Here is a 24079-nt window from a genome sequence, read left to right on the forward strand (position 1 = left end):
TAGAACAAAGCTGCCTAAGCCCAAGTGGTAGAGGCATAGCTGAGAAGTACTGCGTGTTGAGAAGAGAAGGGACTTTGGGTGTTCCAGATGGCCCCCAGTTTACTGCAGGGTCTGGTAACTAAGGTCATCAGCGTGAGGACAGTGCCAGAGAGCTGAGGTGACCTCAGATTGCATGTCTACACCCAGGGCAGGGTAGCCCTCTGCTCTTTGCTGGAGAGAACCCACCTAGGGAGACCTGCCCAGCTCCTGGTGGCCTGTTTTGGACAGGTGTAGGAATTGAAAAGAGACAAGGAGCGAGGACAGAGTAGTGGCTGGAAGCCATGGTCACGTGTAGTTATTTGAACTTGAAGGCTCAGGAGCAAAACGAGAACTGTCCGATCATCTGAATTAGCCGGGAGGAGGGAGAGGGTGTGAGGCTGACCTTTCAAGGGATCTTGGATGGAGGTTGGCACTCAGGAGCCAATCAGCTTGGGCTTGAGTCCCTGCTCTGCTACTTATTATTGAAGTTAGGTATGTTGTTTACACTCTCTGAGCTCCAGTTTTCTCATCTGTAAAATGAGGATTATAACACCTGTCTGATAAGATTGTTGAGCAAAAACCCTCTGCATAGTACCTGATGTACAGTGAACCCTCAGTAAATACCAGTCATCTTTATTTGGTTGTTTATATAGGGTCTCAGGTGTCCAAAGATGGAATGGGCCACCATTTACTGGCAAGTTTTACTGGTAGATTCCACAAAATTGTGTTAAGCATTCTATTTATCAGTGGAGAGTAGCAAGAGGTCTTTCCTCATTGAAATTGAAGGAGGACCATGAGAAAAATGGAAAATATAGAGTGAATAGATTTGATAATTTTACTCCAAAACTCATAAAACCTTGCTCCTTACTACCTAGGGTCCAGAAATAACCCACTTTAAAAAGGAAAACAATGGCCCAAATTTGAGAGCCTGCTTTCTTTTAGAGAAGAAACTCAGTGTTCCCTCTCCAGTATCCCCAGGGCCTTGCAAGGAGCTGGTGCATGGTGGGTGATTGGTGTTGATCGAATGAGGAAAACAAGTAACTTCAGAAAAAATAAATTAATAAAAATGATCCGCGAAGACGCCACACCAGGCCCTGCCCACCTCCAGTTTGCAAGAAACATAGATGGGCCTTATGTTCCGAGTTAAGCCAAACCAAAGCCCTGGTGTGACTGTGATCTCACTCTGCCATGCGCTGGGATGAGTTTCCAAGTGGCTTTCCCAGCCGTGGTTTCTGCTTCTGAACAGACAGCACGGCTCTCTGCCTTTTGACCTGAAGCCCCCTGGCTTGTCTGCCTTCCACACGGCACAGGGACACTACCCCACCTTCTCATCCCATTTTCCTCTTCACTCTTGTTAGTTTTGGTATTTTGAGATGAGGTTGCTCTTAAAGAGTCTTCACTCGCTGCTCCATTCCAAGGAGTTTCTCAGAGGCTTTGGGCTGAGTGTAGAGTCCACATGTTGGTTCCCAGATGGAATCTGCCCTCGAGGACTTATGGTCTTGTCTGGTTAGGAAGGAGTTCTTCTGGAAGGTCCAGAAGATCCTAAGGAGACTGTTCAATGTTTTCACGCTGGATCAAGACTGGTAAGTGAAAGAGGGAGGAGACGCTCAGAGCAGAGACCCCCGAGAGAGCTTTCCTGTCCCTATTGGAGTCAGAGCAGAGACACACGGAGCCAGCCATGTCTCTGCCATCCAAATGCTGCCCTGGAAACTTTACAGCGTGTTGCTGTGTTCTTGAGATTGGAACTGCCACCCAATGGGATCGCAGACTCCAGCAAATGCAAGGCCTATTTATAGCCCTGTGGCAAATGTTCATTTTGGCATCAGCACAGTATGAGCATGGCATGTTGCTTTTGTCTTCTCCTCTGTCCTCAGTGGTCTGTTCTAAATTCTCAAGCACTCTAATGTGAGTTCTGGTTTTAGCTCTGCCAGCTGTGTGACCTCAATCAGGTCGCTTTACATCTCTGGTCCCCAGCTGCCTCTTCTCTGAAATGGAAGCAATGATGCCTATTGGAGTTGTCGAGAGGCTTCAATGAGGCCACCAAAGGGAAAGCTTCACCCCAGCTGTTAACTGCCTTACTGATGCGAGGGTTTATTACTATTACTGTTGTAAACCTTAATATAAAAAGGCAATGTCTTTTTGCATGGGGAGTGGAGGAGGCAAAAGGAAACTTAATTAAATGATGAAATTAGATTTTTTTTTTTTTAATTGTGTCATAGCTACATGTCTACAACCAGTAAGAACCAAAGTGGTTCATGGGGCTGAAGTGTGTGAACTCAGGATGGCCCACCCTCACTCAATAGTACCCATTTGTCAGTCATAGGTCCTAAGACCACATTTCTACAAGATGCAGAGAAAATGGAGGTGTGGTGGCTCATGCCTGTGATCCCAACACTTTGAGAGGCCAAGGCTGGAAGATAGCCTAAGCCCATGAGTTAGACCAGCCTGGGCAGCATGGCAAGACCTCATCTCTACAAAAAATTTAAAAATTAGCTGGCATAGTGACATGTGCCTGTAGTCCCAGCTACTCAGGAGGCTGAGGTGGGAGGATTGCTGGAGCCCAGAAGTTCGAGGCTGCAGTGAGCTATAATCATGCCACGGCATTCCAGCCTGAGTGACAGAGCCAGACCCTGTCTCAGGAAAAAAGAAAACAAAAATCAAGGTGACCAAGTAAATTAGAAATGCATTCATTCGGTCAATCCACAACCATTGATTGAGTAGCCCCTGTATACCAGGTACTGTGGAAAGCCCTGGGGCTCCAGGAGAGAACTGGCACAGCCCCACCCTCCCAAAACTCCCCATCTGGCAGAGGAGACAGAGAAGCATACCAGTGTCTAGTTAAAACTCATGTGTCCAACAACCTCAGCCCTTCTGTCCATAGGAATACTGAAGTGGAGTCCTGGAGGCATTTCTGCAGTTGCATTAGACAGTGGATGATCTATCCAAGTCCAGTCTACCTCCCTTGCAGGAGAGCCTCGCTCGAAGTCCGCTTACTTTTGCTCTACAAATATGCTTAGCAATCCAGGCACCCTACTTTCCAAGCCTATAGTAGTTTAAAAGCAGCAAATTCAGAGTGAGGGAGAGGGACTTGATGATAGTGAAAAATGACAGTGTAGACCTGACAGCTAGAAAGGAGACAAAAAGGCATGGAAAGTGGATCCAAAGTCTAAGTACAACTGTCTGGGGCCATCTGGTGCTTGGGCAGTCTCCTCTAAGCCCAAGAGTACCACTGTGCATAGCCCAGAACAGTGACTGATGTTCAGAATGAAACTATGGGTTACCAAGAGGAGAAGAGAAAGAGAAGGGGTAGCTAAAATGTTCCTGTACATAGTGTTTGCCATGCATGATACACAAATTATCTCATTTAATTCTTAAACCAATCCAGTGGGGCAGGCTTTGCTTTCCACTGTCTCTCCATGGGAAAAGTGGGGCTCCAGGAGTTGTGTGCACGAGTTACCTGGCAGGCATATGGCATAAAATCTTCTATTGTTTGACTGCATTTTTTTTTCCCCAAAAGGTCAGAAGCTATGTTAGAAAAAGTTTTGTCTTCATCAAAATTGACTAATGTTCTAAACAAAATGTATTATCATTCAGATGGAATAAGCTTCTGTTTTCTGGAAAACTCACTTACAAGAAACAGCTACAACAGGACAGTAGCTGGTTGAAGAACTGTCAGAGCTGCTCTGATTTTCTGCTCTGAACTTCCTGCTCAGTGCTGCCTCTCAATTAATTATCACATGGTCTTAATTATCATGTGTGAAGAAAATCTGCCTTTGTGTCTGATCAGAAGGCCTTTTCATATCCTCACTCTGTGTCTTCTTTTTATTTTTTTTTTGTGACAGAGTCTCGCTGTGTCACTCAGGCCGGAGTACAGTGGTGCGATCTCAGCTCACTGCAACCTCCGCCTCCCAGGTTCAAGCGATTCTCTTTCCTCAGCCTCCCGAGTAGCTGGGATTACAGGTGTGTGCCACCATGCCCAACTAATTTTCATATTTTTTAGTAGAGACGAGGTTTCACCATGTTGGCCAGGCTGGTGTTGAACTCCTGACCTGAAGTGATCCGTCCACCTTAGCCTCCCAAAGTGCTGGGATTACAAGCGTGAGCCACCGCGCCCAGCCGCTCTGCATCTATTAATTCTTAACATACCTTCCTGATAAGTGGAGCTGTCTCCTTGCCACAACCTTAAAAGATTGAGAAAACTTCCAAAAATCTTTTTGTTTTGTTTTGCTAAGAGGGGAACTTCACGAATGGACTTTGAGTCTTGTCCCTTTGACTTACCAGCGTATGTGTTGAGAAAATTTCATCTGTAAAATTTAGATGATAGTACATACCTCATAGGGTAGTTGTGAGAATAAAATAATATATAAAAATGGCCACGCACATAATGAGACCTCAATACACGTGGGATCTCTGTCAGTAAAAGATGAGAGTTGTGAAGCCTCACAGGCTCTGCCATTGATTAAATGACCTGGGATTACTAGGGTGACCCTTGTATTCAAAAGTCTAGTCCCCAGCCAGGATCTGGCATTTCTTCTTAAAAAAAAAAAGTTTCTGTAAACTAAATTTCATTCATTAGAGAGAAGCCCAGGAGACTGCCTGCTTTTCTTCAGCTGGGATTTTGTTAGGTAATTAAAATATGAGAGTTTTCTGTATTTTCCACAACAGTTTTGTTTGGGGCAACATTATAATGTAATTGCTAGAAAAATGACTGCAATCTGAGGTTGCATTATGAGAAGTACAGTGTCTAAAATGAGGGAAGCGAAGGTCCTGTATCATCGAAGGAGTCTAGTGAAGAGACAGCGTGATCACTGCCTCGAGGTGGTTGAAGGGGTCTTTTGTTAAGCAATGTCTATTTAATCTTCAGATGCTTCACTGAACCAACGGGTGGAGACCACAGAGAGGGGACCTGAGCTTAAGTCAAGGAACAAATCTTTTAACTCACATGTACCCCAATGAGTTACTCCACACTGCAGCCTGGACTTTCTCGGGTATTAAGGGAGTTTTAGAGGAGTAGCCTCTGGACTTGGGATGAGGGGAGTGACCCTCTGACTCTTAGACTTGATGGTAACTTTTCTCTAACATACAGGAGTTGTTGGTAGCTCTGGCCACCCTTATGACCCTCGCTTTAGCCTCCTGGAGCCTAAGAGGGAAGCAGCAAGAATCTTCCTAGAATCCAGAGCAATCTCAGGCTCCTCTCACTACACCCTCCTGTCCTCTCACACTAACCCTGCTGTAGGCCAAGGGATGCGACATGAATGGTTTCCCAACGTCTCCTTCTAATGTGGGTGGCTCCCCAGGGATGAATGGAAAGATTGTTTAAGGTTTCAGTTTAGAATGCATGCAGTCCAACCATGCACAGAGGAAATTTCCATCCACCTCTGCTCTCTGTAGTCACTTCTGGGTATTTTGTTTACTGATGGGAACATGATCACCCCTTAGAAACTTTATTCTGAACCCAATTTTGATGGAATCTGACAGTCCTACAAACTGGGACTTTTCTGCTCGAATCAAAGCTATCAAAAACCATATTTTCCTGATATAAAATAATGACAATAAGAATTAGAGTCAAGTAGGGGTGACTTTTTTTCTTTCAATGAAAACAAGCAGTGCAGCTTTGTACCCTTAAAGTCGGTAGACCTAGATCCAGGTCTGATTTTTCTCCCTGACTGTTTGACCTTGGAAAAGTTACTTGCCCTATCTGATTTTTAGTTTCCTCCTTTCTAGAATGAGGATGATAAACCACCTCCCAGAGTGAATGTGAGTGACAATCAAATAAGATCCATGTAAGATATAAAAATGTAAGGGACTTTTTTTAGGACCTGAATTTATACACACAGTGTTTTGGATAAAGATTCAGAGAGATTTCTCAGTTTGCCAAGTGACATCTTACATAAACTGCATACTTAGATTAAATTGTCTTGGCCCCTTAAAATTGTTCCCCCTGGGTTGTGTTATGAGGCATGGCCTCAGCTTTTGGTAAAGATCTATACAAAAATTAGCTTTATGAAATCTCTTTCTTGTAGAGGTTGTGTTGATACTAAGCTGGCTAATTTGACAGTATCCTCCCCATATGGGACATTTTTAGGGTTAGAGACTAGAAAATACTTTGTTTCCCCCAAAGATCTGGTATGTTTTCTCCTTACTGATAATGAGAGTTGTGTAAATAATCTTGTTGCCCTTTTCTCTTGGGCTGCTGGGAAGTTCATGGTGAAATTTGCAGCTTAATGATGAATAGGGTTAGAACCTTTGGTCTGTTTGTCTGCATTCTGTTCCTTCTATCTTCAGGAAACATAATTTATATTTTTCTGGGCCCTTATGTTTTAATATTTATTCAGTACTTATTATTTTATTATACATGTTATCCATAAACTACCTTGGATTCTTTGATAAATAACAAGAAAGAAACCAAACAAGTAATTAAACATTTCCTAAATCCTCTGGTAAGAGGAAGCCTTCCTCCCCACCTATCTTCCAGGGCACAGAGCCTTGAACTATGCAACTCTCGGTGCCTTCATAGTCATTCCATCTTTTGCAGGCATATGAGGAGAACATGTATGGTAGTAAATACCAGTGGATCATCCCGGGCTGGTACGAGCCTTCTTGGTGGGAGCAGGTGCACACGGAAGCCAACTCATCCCGCTGCCTCCGGAAGAATCTGCTTGCTGCCATGGAGGGCTACATTGGCGTGGATTTCGAGCCCCTGAGCTCCAAGCAGATCAAGACCATCTCAGGAAAGGTCAGTGCCTTGGTCCCCATTTCAACCTTCCAGCCCACCTCCTTTGATCATCTTGTCTGATGACATTGGCCAAAAGTGCACATTTATTGTCCTGTGTCACTTTGAGCAAATCACTTGAGCCTCTTGTACCTGTAAAATGTGGTTATGTACAACCCTCCACTGCTTACCTCTCTAGGCAACTGTGAGAACCAAATGAGGTAAGGATACTGTGAAGCACATAACACAGTATACATGTTATGTATACACATATGGATGGAGTCCTGGCATCAACTTCAGGGCCCTTTAGACTCTGCAGAGGTTCATCCCATGCTCCTCTTACATAAGATGTCATTCTCAGTTGTGGCGATGCTCTCCTGGAGGAGAGGAAAGACGCCTTAAGTAGACTTTGAGAAACACATGCTGTAGGGCTGCCAGACTGCATCAAACCCCAATTTTGCCACTACCACCTGTGTGACCTTGAACCTGAGTTCTCCAAGCCTCTGCTTCTATATCTGCGTGGATATATCTTTTTAGGGGCCACTATTCAGTCCACTATTGTGATCTTGGGATGTCCCTTCTATATCTTCTATATTTCTGCTTCTATATCTGTGATAACCCCCTTCTGGGGGTTATCAGGAGGATTGATGGCAGATGGTGCAAGCCACTAGCATGGTATCTGGCACCTCGATGCTGTTACGACTGTGAGCAGGACTTTGGACAGGGTGTGTCAGCCTGAGGGCCTCTGCATGCTTCCGTGAGGGGTGTTACTAATTCCTGCCCTGCTTATCTCGTAGGGCTATTGCGAGGACCAAGTAATACAGGACATGTAAAAGTATTCCCAAAGCACACCATTCTCTATCATTGTAAGTCTTATCAAAGATCAGGTTATGATAGCCCTGGTAAAGGTGGTAACATCCATTTCTCAATTCTGAACAGCAGCCAAAATTCAACACAGCAGTGCACATAATTCTTTTCTGTGTTCAGATAGTTAAATTATTCACCCAACCCCCAGGGTTCTTACAGACCAAATTTTATATCAAGAAAAAGCTTTATAATAAAGAAAAATATATGTATATAATTTTATGTATTATGTAATCTCAATCGGAACCAACTCTACACGAATGATTTATCGATTTGTCAAGAAATGGCAAATCATTAAGACATATGTTGTAAACAGCGCTTTAGCTCGTACTGGCACCTGGTTAGAAAATGTTGAAAGAAATATTTTCCTACCAAAATCAATGCATATATAACGTTTTTTGAGATGTTGAATAATGAGCAGAAATAACTCATTTATTCAGTAAGTGTTATTTTTAAAGGTGTCAAATTTTGCAATTTATTAACATCTTCGGGTCCAGGGATACCCTGTATTTTAATCTAAAAATATCATAAAATTTGAGGAAAACACAAAACCTAAGGGAAAAGAATATCCATGAAAGCAGATGGTACAATAACTAACTGGAGAGGCTTCAGGAAGACCAAAGACTTAAATGGTTGCCCAGGAGATCTGTGAGGCTGTCAGGATGAGAGCCATGAGACACTGCAGGAAGGACATCCCTCGGGTGTAGTTCTAACGGTGTGGCTTTCAGCCAGGGTGGGAGCCATGCAGGGCTGTGTGCAGGGTTGTGAGCAGTACACAAGAGTGCATTGTAGGAAGATCATTTTTTGTAGTGTATTTTGGAGGAAATGTTTTGGCATTTGTAACAACATCCCCCAGATCACTGACTTTCCTTTTCTAAATGTTTTTATTTGGGATTGGTGAAGAGGCTGACCTCTTACCCATCACTGTCCCATGCATGGGACACCTTGGGGCTGTTCACCCCACTGTTTTGGGGAACCTACTCATAAGCCCACCCCCTGGAAGGGACAGGACCATTGAGGTGGCTTCCAAAAGTACAGGAGGCCCAATCCCTGTCCCCATGGTCTTTGAAGCAAGAGGAAGCATTTCTTACATTACCCCACAGTTACTAGACGGTTGAAGTTACACAAGGAAATTTGTAGCCTCTTCGCTTCTTGGAATCAGGGGGTCCCAGAACTGCTCTTAGACATTATGGAGTCCAGCTTCCCATCAGATTCTCAGATCTTCCAGTAGCAAAGGAATTCTCTCCCTTAATTCTTCTACCCCTAGGTCCCCCTGGAGCTACTCAGATCCTGTTGACCCCTCTGTCCCACACAGTCCTTCAGTGACCACAGAGTCACTGCTTCTCCAAACTAAATAGCACTAGTCCTTCCAATTGTTAGCTCACAGGTCTGGGGCTGGGACTAAGCATGAAATTAAAAGGGTGCCAGATACATCGGTAATCAAGATTAAACAAAGTATGTTAATGCAATTTTTAAAATAATGCCAAAAAAAAAAAAAAACCTGTGATGAACAAATTGTCAAAATTTTAAATAAAGACCAGATTCACAGGACAGGGATTAGGGTGAGGAAAGTGAGGTGAGTCATGCCAGTGCAAGGTTGGATTCTATCTTTATTTAAAATTCTGATATTTTGTTCATCATGGATTTCTTGCATTCATTTTTATTTTTAAAATATATTAAAATTTTTTTATCTTTTTTTTTTTTTTTTTTTTTGAGACGGAGTCTCGCTCTGTCGCCCAGACTAGAGTGCAGTGGCCAGATCTCAGCTCAATGCAAGCTCCACCTCCCGGGTTCACGCCATTCTCCTGCCTCAGCCTCCCGAGTAGCTGGGACTACAGGCGCCCGCCACCTCGCCTGGCTAGTTTTTTGTGTTTTTTAAGTAGAGATGGGGTTTCACTGGGTTAGCCAGGATGGTCTCAATCTCCTGACCTCGTGATCTGCCCGTCTCGGCCATATTTTTTTATCTTGATTACAGATATGGCTTAGCTCTGTGTCCCTACCCAAATCTTGTCTTGAATCGTACTCCCATAATTTCAATGTGTTGTGGGAGGGACCCGGTGGGAGATAATTGAATCATGGGGACGGTTTCCCCCATACTGTTCTCGTGGTAGAGAGTAAGTTTCACAAGATCTGATTGTTTGATAAGGGGAAATTCATTTTGCTTGGCTCTCATCCTTTCTGTTGTCTGCCACCATGTGAGATGTGCCTTTTACCTTCTGCCATGATTGTGAGGCTTCCCCAGCCACCTGGAATTGTGAGTCCAATAAACCTCTTTCTTTTGTAAATCACCCAGTCTCAGGTATGTCTTTATCGGCAGCATGAAAATGGACTAACACAATTACCGAGATTTTTTGGCTCTCCCTTAAATTTTGCACCTGAAATTAGTGCTTTATTCACCTCACCCTGGTACAGCCCTGCACAGGTTGTGTTTGTCAAACCCCTCCCCATGATCAGCCTGTTCCTTTGTTGCACATGCTTTTGTTGAACATTCTCTCTAGAGGGTGTGGGCCCCAGAGTTGAATAAAGCATTCCTATTTATGGTCTAACCACAAGCCAACTTCTCCAAACAGCCTTCAAAAGTCTATGGTCAAACATAGTTCTAGAAACTCAAGAAATGTTTCTTGAATTTGAATTTGCATTATATATAACTGCTTGGGGCCATGGTCAGCCTGGCACTGGCTGCCTGATTGATGCCTGTATTTTGGGATCCATCGATGTCCATGAAAACAAGCAAATACTTGTAAAACTACAGCAAGCCAATGGGCTCTTGTCATCCTCACTATTGTACATATGGAAAACCTAAGAGCCAGAGAAGGGAAGGGACATCCCAAGATCACGAAAGTGGGTTGAATAGTGGCCCCTGAAAAGATATATCCACGTTGTAACCCTTGGAACCTGGGAGTGTGACCTTCTTTGGAAAAAGGGGGTTTTGCAGATGTAATTAAGGCTCTCAGCCAGGCGCAGTGGCTCACACCTGTAATCCCAGCACTTTGGAAGGCTGAGGCAGGCAGATCACGAGGTCAGGAGATTGAAACCATCCTGGCTAACGTGGTGAAACCGCGTCTCTACTAAAAAAATAAAAACAAATTAGCCGGCCGTGGTGGCGGGTGCCTGAGGCAGGAGAATGGCGTGAACCCGGGAGGTGGAGCTTGCAGTGAGCCCAGATCGCGCCACTGCACTCCAGCCTGGGCGACACAGTGAGACTCCATCTAAAAAAAAAAAAACAAAAACAAAAACAAAACAAAAAAAAACTTAAGGTTATCATGATGAGATTTCCTGGATCACCCAGGTAGGCCCTAAACCAATGACAGGTGTCCTGTATGACAGAAAGGCAGAGGGAGAGTTGACACACTGAGAGGAAGGCCATGTGAAGAAGAAGGCAAAGATTGGAGAACACTGAGGATTGCTGATAGCCACCAGCAGCTAGGAGAGAGGCATTGAATGGAGGGGTCTCTCTTAGAGCTTCTAGAAGGAGCCAACCCTCATGATGGGGTTTTGGCTCTGTGTCCCCACCCAGGCTCTCATGATGAGATTTCCTGGATTACCTATGTGTCAGGGGAGGGACCTGATGGGAGATGATTGAATCATGGGGGCGATTTCCCCTTTGCTGTTCTTGTGATAGTGAATGAGTTCTCACAAGATCTGGTTGTGCCGGGCGCGGTGGCTCAAGCCTGTAATCCCAGCACTTTGGGAGGCCAACACGGGCGGATCACGAGGTCAGGAGATCGAGACCATCCTGGCTAACATGGTGAAACCCCGTCTCTACTAAAAAAAAATACTAAAAAAAAATACGAAAAACTAGCCGGGCAAGGTAGCGGGCGCCTGTAGTCCCAGCTACTAGGGAGGCTGAGGCAGGAGAATGGCGTAAACCCGGGAGGCGGAGCTTGCAGTGAGCCAAATCTGGCCACTGCACTCCAGCCTGGGCTACAGAGCGAGACTCCGTCTCAAAAAAAAAAAAAAAAAAAAAAAAAAGATCTGCTTGTTTGAATGTGTGTGGCACTTCCCCCTTCACTCTCTCTCTCTTTCCTTCTGCTTTGTGAAGAAGGTACTTACTTTCCCTTCTGCCATGATTGTAAGTTGCCTGAGGTCTCCTCATCCATGCAGAGCTGGGAGTCAATTGAACCTCTTTTCTTTATAAATTACCCTGTCTCAGGTGGTTCTTTATAGCAGTGTGAGAATGGACCAATACACCTGTCAGTGCCTGAATTTCAGCCTTCTGGCCTCCAGAACTGTGAGAGAATAAACTGCTGTTGTTTTAAGCCACCCAGTGTGTGGGAACTTGGTGGCAGCCCCACGAATCTAATACAATCACCCAGCAGGTAGAGGCAGATCCAGGACTCGAAGCCAGGACTCCTCAATCCCAACTCAGCACCCCTTCCCCCTCTGCCATGCTGCTCCTCTAGACCTGTGACCTAGGGACACATCCAAATCAGCTCTTTTATGGCATCTCAGTGGGTGGGCCTCTGCTGGTGAGTGACACACACTAGCACAGAGTGTGGTACTCCAGAGATCCGGTGTGGATCCTGCATTCACACCACTTAATCTGCAACCTCAACAAGTCATGTTCCCTCCCTGGACTAGGTAACTTCTAGGGTGCGTTCACAGCTCAGTTCTCTAACTCTGTGTAACTATGGTGTGGAGTTATTACAGCAAGCTCTGTGACATGGTTATAATGTTAAGTCATGCAAGTCCAAGGTTGGATTCTGTATTTAAATTTTTGATGTTATTTTCATCATGGATTTCTTGCATTAGTTTTTATTTTTTCAACATGACACTAAAATATGCTTATCTTGATTACTGAGATGTTTGGCTCCCCTTTACATTTTGTACCTGAAATTAGTGCTTTATTCACTTCATCCTCGCATAGCCCTGCACAGGTTGTATTTGTCAAACCCCTCCCCATGCTCAGCCTGTCCTCTTGAACTTGCTCTTGTCAAATCTCCCAGGTTACAGGTGACTCCTGGTAGACAAAGTCACAGAAAGGAGCAGAACAGTGGCCCCTCCTGGATGCATTCTCCAAGGTTCCCTCCTTTGTATGCCTGTCTCTAGCATCAAGCTGTCCCCAGCTCACTGATTGACACCAGGAGTTTTCTGGTAGGAGGAATAGCAAGGTCAGGGCTCCCTCCAGAAACACGTTCTTCAGTCCTTTCCCATTGGACTGTCCTGTGTTGGGAACGTGGACCTTCAGGCTTTCTGAGCCCATTCAGAGCTCAGTCTTCTGGGACCTCATGAAGACAGCCCCGGACCCCTGCCTTGGGCCCAACATTGGCTCTTTCTCCCCATTGAGGCTCCCCATCACTGTTCTACTCCTGCAAAGTGACTTGACATTGGTGATTTCAAGTGTCAACTTCCATTTTTCAAATCCTGTTCGGTTTGTTTCCTTTGTGATCATTTATAATTCTGGCTTGATTTCTCCAGCGATGGCTCAGCCTCTCCAATAGGGACATTTTTCTCCTGTTACTGTGCCCATGCTGAGGTCCAGTGCTGGGCCAATGCCCCAGATGAGCTGTTCACAGCACCCCGCAACCCCTGGAGTAGCCCTTGCCCTCCATCAAAGGCACAGGTCCATCCTTTGGAAGATTTTGTAATGTTTTCTGGCAAGAAACTTCTGTGACCACCCATGATTATTTATTCAATCCAGCAAATCTAGTGATCCTTCCACTTAGAGCCAATGAACCATGAAAATCTGCACCCATCTCATTACCACTGCGCTGTGAGCACCGTGACAAAGAACTTGGAGTTTTAGGGAAGCACTGAGCTTAGCGTGGAGGAAGGAAAGGTGCTGCAGAAAAATGGGAGAACTCCCCAGAGAGCCCAGCTTCACAGCGCTGCTCGCTCCCCCACCCCTCACAAAGCTCCCATTCCTTGCTACTCCCCCAGGCACTCATGACACTGGGAGAAGGCGCTATGTCAGAGGGGCATGGGCTCAGAAGGAAAAGGCTGAATGGCCCATGGAGGGGCCACTGGCTAGACTTGAATCATGGCCCCAACACTTCCCAACTGGGTGACTCTGGATGGTGGCTGGTCATCTATACCAACATGCATACCTCTCCCACCCTCTTCTAAGTTCTGTAACACAACAAACCAGAGTTCATAACACAACTCTGATTTTTAACCAGGTATATTGCCACCTCACTGGAAAATGTATTATACATTTCCCAGCCTTCCATGCTAGATGTGGCCAGGATTGCAAGTCTGGCCAATGAAATATAAGCAGAAGTGTTATGTGGGACTTCTAGAAAGGCTCTGTTACAGGGGGATATGGCCTTTCTTTTTCTTTCTCCTTTGTGTTGACTGGAATGTGGTTGTGATGGCTGGATTTCTAGTAGCCATTTTGGACCATTAGGTACAAGATGACCTTGACAAGGAGATGTCATTCTAGGATTGTGGAGCATAAAAATAGGACCCTGGGTCCCTTATTACCCAGGGAGCTGTCATAGTATTGCCCAGCCTCCCCACAGACATCTTTTATATGAGAAAGAAATAAACCATCTCATTTAAGTCACTGATAATTTGTTTTTTCTGTTACAATGCAGCTGAACCTAAGAGTGATACAGTGATGTGTATCTCATCTGTAAAATGCTTGTCTCTCGTCTGTAAAATGGGGATGATAATATCTCTCTCACAGATTTGTAAGGATTAGATGAGGTTATACAGTAGAAAGATATCTTACCAAGTGCAAACACATAGTAGGTGCTCGACAAATTTTAATTCTCTTCTTTTTCAGGATAGGAACCTTAGGGGTAGGAGGAAGGAGTAGTGAGATTGATGAAGAGTTTATAACCCAGGTCATGTGAGATGAGGAGCAATGGAAGGATTGGGATTGCTTTTTATGATTTAGTTAATTATTTTTATTGAAGGACAGCACCCATGTAACTACCACCCAGGTCAAGAAAAAGACTATTTGTAGCAATTCAGAAACTGCCTTTATGTGTTACCCCAGTTAATATCCACTGCCAGATGTAACCATTCTTCTTACTTCCTTTGCCATTCAGATGCCTGCTTTTGAACTTTTGAACTCCACAGCTTTTTTTAGTATCTTCAGATTTAAGGAGTGTATTAGTCCTTTCTCACACTGTTATAAAGAGACACCTGAAACTGGGTAATTTATAAAGAAAAGAGGCTTAATTGGCTCACAGTTCCACAGGCTGTACAGGAAGCATGGCTGGAGAGGCCTCAGGAAACTTAGAATCATGGCAGAAGGCAAAGGGGAAGTAGGCATGTCTTACCTGGCTGGGGCAGGAGGAAGAGAGCGAAGAGGGAGGTGCTACATCCTTTTAAACAACCCGATCTTGTGAAAACTCACTCACTATAATGAGAACAGGAAGGGAAAAACCTGCTCCCATGATCCAGTTACCTCCCAGCAGGCCACTCTTCCAACACTGGGGATTACAATTTGACATGGGATTTGGGCAGGAACACAAATGCAAACCATACCAGGGAAGATTAGTCTTTCTGGTAGTTATTCTAGTTCACCCTTAAATAACCACCATCTTCTGTCTTTGGCACAGTTTCCTCATTCTGCCTTTGCCACAAAACCTTGTATCAGGGCATGGGTGAGCAAAGGCAAAAGTGAAATGTGTTAATTTTTCTCTTCTTATTCAGTCATCTGTACAGTTTTGATGTTCTCTGTCTTCAGTTATTGATGTGGTATCATTTTGTATAGAATGTTTGTGGCTACAAAGCTAGCTAGTATAGTTTGGGGAGACTTGGGAAAGCTAATTTATACACAGCTTCCTTTGTCTTCAGCTACCTAGAAGTCCTCTGACTGGTGTGTTTTAATGAACAGAAACTCTTTAATAGAATCCACTCCAAGGCTGTGAAGATATTTTCCTATCTTGTGTTTTAGAAGCTCTATTGTTTTACCTTTCACATTTAGATCTATAATTAACCTGGAATTCATTTTGTATGGGATGTGAGGTAATGATCAAGATTCCTTTTCTTCTTTTACATGGATATCTAATTGACCCAACATCATTTATTGAAAAGTCCATCTTTTCCCACACTGTGCTGCCATATTACTTTTGTCATAAAGCAAATGACTATATATCTGGTTCTGTTTCTAAACTTTATTTTTTTCTTTTCCATTGTTTTTCACCAAAACATCTTAATTTCTGTAGCTTTATAATAAGTCTTGATAACTACTCATATAGGTTCTCCATCTTAGTTCTTCTTCCAAACTGTCTTGGCTATTCTTGTCTCTTTGCATTTCTATATACATTTTAAAAACAGATTGCCAGTTTATACACACATACATAAATACTTTCTCTGGTTTTTATTGGGATTTTACTGAATCTACAGATCAATTTAGGGAAAACTGACACCTTAATATTAAAGTCTTCCAATCCATGAATTGTGTATATCCCTGCATTTAGTTAGGTCTTCTTTAATTTCTCTCAGAAATGTTTTATAGGCCGGGCGCGGTGGCTCAAGCCTGTAATCCCAGCACTTTGGGAGGCCGAGACGGGTGGATCACAAGGTCAGGAGATCGAGACCATCCTGGCTAACACGGTGAAACCCCGTCTCTACTAAAAATACAAAAAAAAAAACTAGCCGGGCGAGGTGGCGGGCGCCTGTAGTCCTAGCTACTCGGGAGGCTGAGGCAGGAGAATGGCGTGAACCCGGGAGGCGGAGCTTGCAGTGAGCTGAGATCCGGCCACTGCACTTCAGCCTGGGCGACAGAGCGAGACTCCGTCTCAAAAAAAAAAAAAAAAAAAAAAAAAAAAAAAAGAAATGTTTTATAGTTTTCTGTGTAGAATGATTGTGTATATTGGCTGGGCGCAGTGGCTGACACCTATAATCCCAGCACTTGGGGAGGCCGAGGCAGGTGAATCACTTGAGGTCAGGAGTTCAAGACCAGCGTGGCCAACATAGTGAAACCCCATCTCTATTAAAAATACAAAAATTAGCCGGGCATGGCAGCACATGCCTGTAGTCTCAGCTACTTGGGAGGCTGAGGCAGGAGAACTGCTTGAACACAGGAGGCGGAGGTTTTAGTGAGGCAAGATATACCACTGCATTCCAGCCTGAGCAACAAAGTGAGACTCCATCTCAATTAAAAAGAAGAAAAAAGAATTATGGTACTTATTTTGTTTGATTTCTGTCTAGGCATTTGATATATTTTGGTGAACATATGTGCACATTACTATTGGGTGCATACTTGGGGTGGAATTCTGAGTCAGAGTAGCCATATGTTCAGCTTTAGTAGACTCTGTGACAAACAGCTTTCTAAAGTGGTTATACCAATTTACACATCCGCTAGCAGTGATTGAGAGTTCCAGTTGGTTCACATGCTCAACAACTTTTGGTGTGTCAGCTTTTTAATTTTAGCCAACCTAGTGGGTGTGCAGTGGTTGGTGTCTTGTTTTAGTTTAAATTTGCATTTCCCTGATGACTAATGAAGTTGGACATGTTTTCATATCTTCATTGGCCATTTTGATATCCTTTTTTGTGAATTGCCCATTCAAGTCTTTTGCCCATTTTTACTGTTGCCCGTTTCTTACTGATTTGTAGAATTTATTTTTAGATTCTGAATATTAATTATTTGACAGTTATATGTATTACTTATATCTTCTTCTATTCTGTGGCTTATCTTTTCACTCTCTTGATATATTTTGATGAACAGATATTCCTAATGTTAATGTAATCCAATTTATTAGTCTTCTTTGTGATTAGTATATTTGTGCCTTGTTTAGGCATTTTAAGGATGGGCGGGGAAAAAAAAGGTTGGAAAATAAGAAATGAACATAAGAGACACCTGGGATATGTTGAAAAAGTATAATATATGTATAATTGTGTCCTGGAAAGGGAGGAAAGAGAGACTAGGCAGAAGCAGTATTTGATTTTGTTATTTTATTTTATTTTTCTGAAAATCACCCCATCTTGATGATTTCATTTGGATGTTTGTCCCCTCAAAATCTCATGTCAAAATGTAATTCCTGATGTTGGAGATGGGGCCTGGTGAGAAGTGATTGGATCATGGGAGTGGATCTCCCCTGAATGGTTTAGCACCATCCCTTTGGTAGCAAGTGAGTTCTCACCCTGAGTTCATGTGAGATCTGGCTGTTTGAAAGTGTATCGCAACTTCCTTCTTGTCTCTTGCTCCATTCTTGCCATGTGCCACACCTACTCCTCCTTTGGCTTCTGCCGTGATTGAAAGTTTTCTGAGGCCCTCACTAGAAGCAGATGCCAGCACCATGATTCTTGATTCTGCACCTGCAGAATCATGAGCCAATTAAGCCTCCTTTCTTTATAAATTACCTAGGATCAGGTATTTCTTTATAGCAATGCAAGAGTGGCCTAATATACCCACTCATGCTCATGAAGATATTTTCCTATCTTGTCATCTAGAAGTTTTGTTATATCTTTCACATTTAGACATAGAATCTACTTGAAATTAATTTTATGTATGGTCTGAAATAAGATATTTAATTTTTATGAATAATCAATTGATTTAGGACTATTTATTGAAAAGGCCGTAATCCCCCATCCCACCACTCATGCTACAGTGTCACCTTTGTCATAAATTAAATAACTGCATATAGTGTGGATCTATCCACAAGCTTCTGAACTTGCATTTATCTTCCTTTGGTCTACTTACCTATCTTTTAATCAATATCACTCTCTTTTATTTACTGAAGTATGATTTGATACCTTGTAGTATAAATCCTTAATCTTTGTTCTTCTTTAAGATTTTCTTGGATATTCTTGGCACTGATGTCATTTTTCATTTAGATCTACTAACACATTTACACTTCCTGTTACTTTTTTCCTTCCCACCTTTCTGTTTTTCTGTTTATTATTACTATTATTTTTCTGCCAGAAGAACTTCTCCTTTGTCTTTCTTTTACTGTGGCTCTTCTGGAAACAAATCTTCTAAGTGTCTGACTGTCTGAAATTTATTTTACCTTTAATATTGAGAGATGTATTAACTAGATAGAGGATTTTAGATGGCCTATTATTTTCTTTTGGCACTAAAGATGTCATTCCATTGTCTTCTGGCTTCCATTGTTTCTATTAAGTCAGCTGTCTGACTTATTATTGCTCTTTTGAAGTAATGGATCTTTTTTTCTCTAGTTACTTTTAAGATTTTGTTTTTGATTTGGTCTTTGGCAGTTTTACTACACTGTGCTGAAGTGAACTTTCCTTTGTGTTCATCGTGCCTGGAGTTCATAGCACTCCATAGGATTTCATGAATCTGTGGATTGATGTGTGTTAAAGAAATAGAATAGTATCCTTTGAAACATTGCTTCTGTCTAGTCTCTCTTTTCTCACCTTCCAGGACAAAATTATACATATATTATACTTTTTCAACATATTCCATGTATCTCTTATGTTCATTTCTTATTTTCCAAACTTTTTTTCTCCCTATGTTTCAGTCTGAATACAAACCTGTATTCAGTTCACTAATCTACTTTCTGCTGTGTCTAATATGTTGCTTCACCTATCTATTGAATTCTTTATTTCAATTGTTGTATTTTTTATTTTTAGAATTTTTTGTGTTTTCTTTTATAGTATTCAGTTCTCTGATGAGATTCTGCATCTTTTAATCAATTTTCTTGAACATATAAACCTTGCTATTTTATTTTAGAGATAGAGTCTTTCTCTGTCACCCAGGCAGGAGTACAGTGGCATGATCTTGGCTCGCTACAGCCTCCACCTTCCAGGTTCAAGCAATTCTCTTGTCTCAGCCTTCCAGGTAGCTGGAATTACAGGCACCTGCCACCATGCCTGACTAATTTTTTAGTAGAAACGGAATTTTCTCATGTTGGCCAGGCTGGTCTTGAACTCCTGACCTCAGGTGATCTGCCCACCTCAAGTCTTCCTAAGTGCTGGGATTACAGGCGTGAGCCACCGCACCCGGCCAACCTTGCTATTTTAAAGTTCATGTCTAATTATGTCAAGATTTGGATCACCTATGAATTTGTTTCCATTACATATATTTTTCTCTTCTTTTTCTTCCTTGCTTTTCTTTTAAAACAATTGTCTGGTCCTATTTCCTGGTATACCTAGTAAATTTTGATTAAATGCATTGTGTATGAAAATTGTGGAGGCTACAGATAGTGTTTTCTTTCTCCAGGGAAAGCGTATTACTCTTCAAGCAAGTAGTTAGAGGAGTGGCAAATTGCCTTAATCCAGTGAAGAACTGAGATGATTCCAGGTTTAGTTTTAGTTTTTGTAAGGCCCAGTCTATTTTGGTTTGCCCTGATTCCTAGTGTTTGACCCTTGAATGTTCTCAACTGAAATCCTGGGATATTTACTGACCCTGGACTCCAATTTTTATTTTCCCAATACTATTAAACTCCAAATAGTTCTGTTTGTTTCCTTGGCTCTTTTGCTTGGCTTCTCAGCCTCTTGCTTTATGCAGCTTAATTATCAAATATTTTAAGTAAAAATGCCAGTCTTAATACCAGGCTCACTTTTTTATTGTTCCCTTTACTCTGGCACCTTGGCCATGCAAGTCTTGCTACCTTGGTAGCCCAGAACTACAGTTTTTGGCTTCCTATCCCTGAGGGACTGCTGAAAGCTCTGATCCAATGCTTTCTGTTTCTGTGACTAGCCTTCTTACTTACAAATCAGAAAATGCCTCAAAAGAAAACAGCAAAGAATTTGGGACCCATCTCAAAGCATTTCTCTCCAGAATGATGGATTTTCAGTCCTAGCTATCCTGGTTGTTTCCTGATGTCTTTGAATCGCTATTTTAATATTTTATTCTGCTTTTCTAAACATCCTTGATGGGAGCTTTGGTCTGATATAAGTGATTTAATAGAGTGGAAGTCTGAAATGAGATTATTTTGCTTAAAAGAAGGAGAATGCATTAGAAAAGGGGTGGCATCTCCCTGTCTTTGGCTCTTTGAGGGGCTGTTGGGTATACAAGGAGCAGACGTGTGTATTGTGGCTCCGCAGGAACATGTAGCATGCTGAATAAAAGTCTCAGGGAGAGAGGCACAAACTCTGCATCTGAAAGTCTCCTCAACATCAGCCATTCCCTAAGTGGAAAGTTCTGCCTAAGAGACATAGTGAGCTTCCCAATACTGGAGGAGTATAAGAAGAAACTCAGCCAACACCTGGAAGTTGCTACTGAAAAGATCCAATAATTATCCAATAATCAGATTGCAGAAGGAAATTCATCAGTGGTTACCAATTTTTGTATGCTTGAAATATGAGAAGGTTTTTTAAAATACAGATGCCTAAGTTAACTCACTCACTGATATACTGAACCAAAATGTAGCCCTGGCATCTGTTCTTTCTTTGTTTGTTTTTTGTTTTTGAGATGAAGTCTCACTCTGTCACCCAGACTGGAGTGCAATGGTGCAATCTCAGCTCACTGCAACCTCTGCTTCCTGGGCTTAAGCGATTCTTGTGTCTCAGTCTCCCAAGTAGCTGGGATTACAGATGCCTGCCACCATGCCCAGCTAATTTTTTGTATTTTTAGTAGAGATGGGGTTTCGCCAGGTTGACCAGGCTGGTCTTGCACTCCTGACCTCAGATGATCCTGCCTCGGCCTCCCCAAGTGTTGGGATTGTAGGCGTGGGCCACCATGCCCGGCCCTGGCATCTGCATTTTTAGCAAGCTTCCCAAGTGATCTACAAACTACAGCACAGGAACCAGCAAACTAAATATTTTCTCATGTACTTCCAAATGAGATTCTATGATTTGAACCTCCCACAGGGATGCCAGCGAGAAAGTCTGCCAGTTTCAGTTTTGTGGGGAGCAGTTGCAGATGTGGAAGAGGATGTATCCCTCTCCTGCCCTCTCTTCTGTCCATGAGGCTCCCCTCTCCCAGAAAGTAGGACTCGGTTTGTTTCTGTTGGGATGACAGACTCATAAAGTTTAGTCACATTGTAGGTTAGCAAGCTTGTGTGGGCTAGCCTTGGAACCTAACCACTATTTATAACATAGTGTCTGTGGGAAAATATGTTCCAAGTTCCAACAAATGCCTTTAAAAAATATGCTGGAGGCCAACCTGTCAGTAATTGGGACTATCTGCATAAGTTATTTTCTCAGAAACTTTTAGCATCTCACGATAAACTTGACCTCAGAGGATGGTAATTAATCAGCATTCGGTGTGAGCTTTACAATGGAAGAAAATCTTCTGCCCTGAATAATTGCAGGCCTGCTTTAAGAACAACTATTACTTTTTCTCCAACAATTGTGAGTGTGTTTCTTCCTGCTGTCATTGTCTTGCCCAAGGGAGTTGGTGCTGGCATCGCCTGGGAACGATGATGAATGGCCTGGGATATCATGTGGCAGCAGGGATTTCTTCAACCTTGTGCTTGCAAAGACAGCAAGAATTGAGGTCACCTTTCAGGGCTTAGCTACACCTGTGTCCCATTCCAAGGACTCTACCCACGGAAATCTGGTAAAGAGCAGTGTTTCCAGTGTTCTTGGCCCTCCTCCTGATCCTTGTACCTGGGGAGGACAGTTTTTTGAGACAGATGAATTTACAAGTGGCATATGTAAAGTTTATTTAGGGACTTTTGTTGACCTCAAGACCAAATCCAATAGACAATATGATCTTGATCCCCTTAGTGTCCCACAAAACAAAACAAAACTATATCAAGGAAGTTTAAGATTACACTCAGTTACTACCTGGTGGGACCACACTGGGAATGTTCACCTCAAGTCTGGACCTCCCACTTTTAAAGGATCATAGAAATCTTGAAGCCTGCTCCAGTGTTGTGTTCTGGTCAGGGAAGTGGTGTAGAAATGTCATCTGAATGTAATCATTAGGTTGAACAATGGAATTCAAAAATGGACACCACCAACCCTCAAATGCCATTGCGTGCATCAGAGAAAGCTCATGGAGCAAAATCCAAAAAAGAAGTCAAAGGGGCCTCATTTCTGTGATGCTTAAAGCAATTAATTAGAGAAACACACATCCAAGTAATGTTTAAATCTTTTTAAAATGGTCAGTAGTTAACAACCAGAAATAGACACAAATCACATTTTAAAAAATAAAAGAAAATATAGTCAAATAGTAAAAGATGGAAAAATAACAAGGAGACATTAAAACAAAGCATTAAATGATGTGACCATCACCATAGCAATGTGGTATAGGAAATTCACCTAAAATAATTAGGAAATGCACCTAAAAAGTTAAGATTGCTGGTTAATATTTATAATAAGCTCATTCTAATCATTAATCAAAGAAATGCAAATTAAGATTAAAAGAATACTTTTTTCTTAACAAATATGTATGTTTTTCTTAACAAACTGACAGTTGCGTTAAAAATTAAAATACCTATTGTCAAGGATGCAGGAAAATGAATACTTTCATACACAGTAGGATTACAACTTTTTGTATTTGGAAAGAATAGTTTTGCTCTACAGTGTGTGAATAGGCGTGCTCCTGTGTTTTACAGACAGAGAAACTGAGGCCTAGAAAGGGCTTACACAGGTATTGTTTGAGATCTTGGTGGTACCTCAGTGATCAAGACAGATCACATCCCCGACCTCATGGAGCTTAATTCTAAGTGGGTGGGGAGGGAGGAGTAAAACCACAGACCATAAGCAAGTAAACACATAAGGAGGGAAATTGCAGGGAGTGACAAGTGCAATAAAGAAGATAAAAACCCCTGGCCTCAGGCTACGGGCTTTTAGAACTGGGTGGGTCAAGGAAGCCATCCCTGAGAAGTGACAGGTGCTGACATTTGAATGCCGAGAATTATCATGCCAAGAGCTGGGCAAGGAGCTTTCTGGCAGAGAAACGGCTTGGCAAAGCCCTGAGGTGCAAGCCAACTTGATGTGCTCAAGGGACCCAAAAGGTTTAAAGAGAGAGAGCCTCATAGTGGACCGTTTCCTCCTTCTCCAGGTGGAGTGAAAGTGGCAGGGATGACTATGAGCTTCAAGAGCCAGCGGGAGGGGAGTGTGGGCGGGTGGAGGAATGTGAGTGACAGGACGAACTCAGGGAGCTGAGCTGGGCTAGAAATGCTGGTCTCCTTGAGGAACCTGGGATTTGGAGGGAGTTTCTGCCCATTGTGTATCTTGAGTGATGAGCAGAGTGGTGGTAGCTAGAGAGGATGCATTTCCAAAGAAAGCTGTAAACAGATCAAACCTGGGCCTTCCAGGAGGACCCTGAATCAAAGGAGAAGGCAGACTCCTGGCCAGGACTCATTCACATTTGGTCACGCAGAATTCGTCGCCTGCAGGGTCCACAGCTGGAGGCACTTGGCACTCACCCCCAGGCATCTGTGTGGGTGGCCCCATAAGAGACTTGGCTTCTTGGCCCCCGTGGGTTCTAGCCACAGAAGACACAGCCTTTGATGACCCAGCTCCACCACCTTCCTTAAAAACACTAGACATGGCCCAAACAACTTGTGGTGGTTTTCAAAAAGCAATTACTACTTTAGAAATCAAAGAGGAAAGAAGTAGCCAAGATGAAATGGGAAGGTAGTCTGGCACAGCACCCACTTCCGCCTACCCCCCACATACACACACACAAGCTGTGTAACCTTGGACATGTCTCTGCACCTCTCTGTGCCT

The 24079-nt window shown here is 42.9% G+C and overlaps 1 protein-coding gene across 1 annotated transcript in view; it reads left to right on the forward strand.

Moving 5' to 3' along the window:
* Positions 1-24079, forward strand: part of GABBR2 (gamma-aminobutyric acid type B receptor subunit 2) — a 419555-nt gene that overhangs the window by 230752 nt on the left and 164724 nt on the right. The window contains exon 6 of the mRNA XM_050762091.1: positions 6554-6754. Within this exon, the coding sequence (XP_050618048.1) occupies positions 6554-6754 (201 nt within the window). The remainder of the gene's footprint in view (positions 1-6553; positions 6755-24079) is intronic.

Source organism: Macaca thibetana, chromosome 15, assembly GCF_024542745.1.
Source record: "Macaca thibetana thibetana isolate TM-01 chromosome 15, ASM2454274v1, whole genome shotgun sequence".
Taxonomy (NCBI): domain Eukaryota; kingdom Metazoa; phylum Chordata; class Mammalia; order Primates; family Cercopithecidae; genus Macaca; species Macaca thibetana.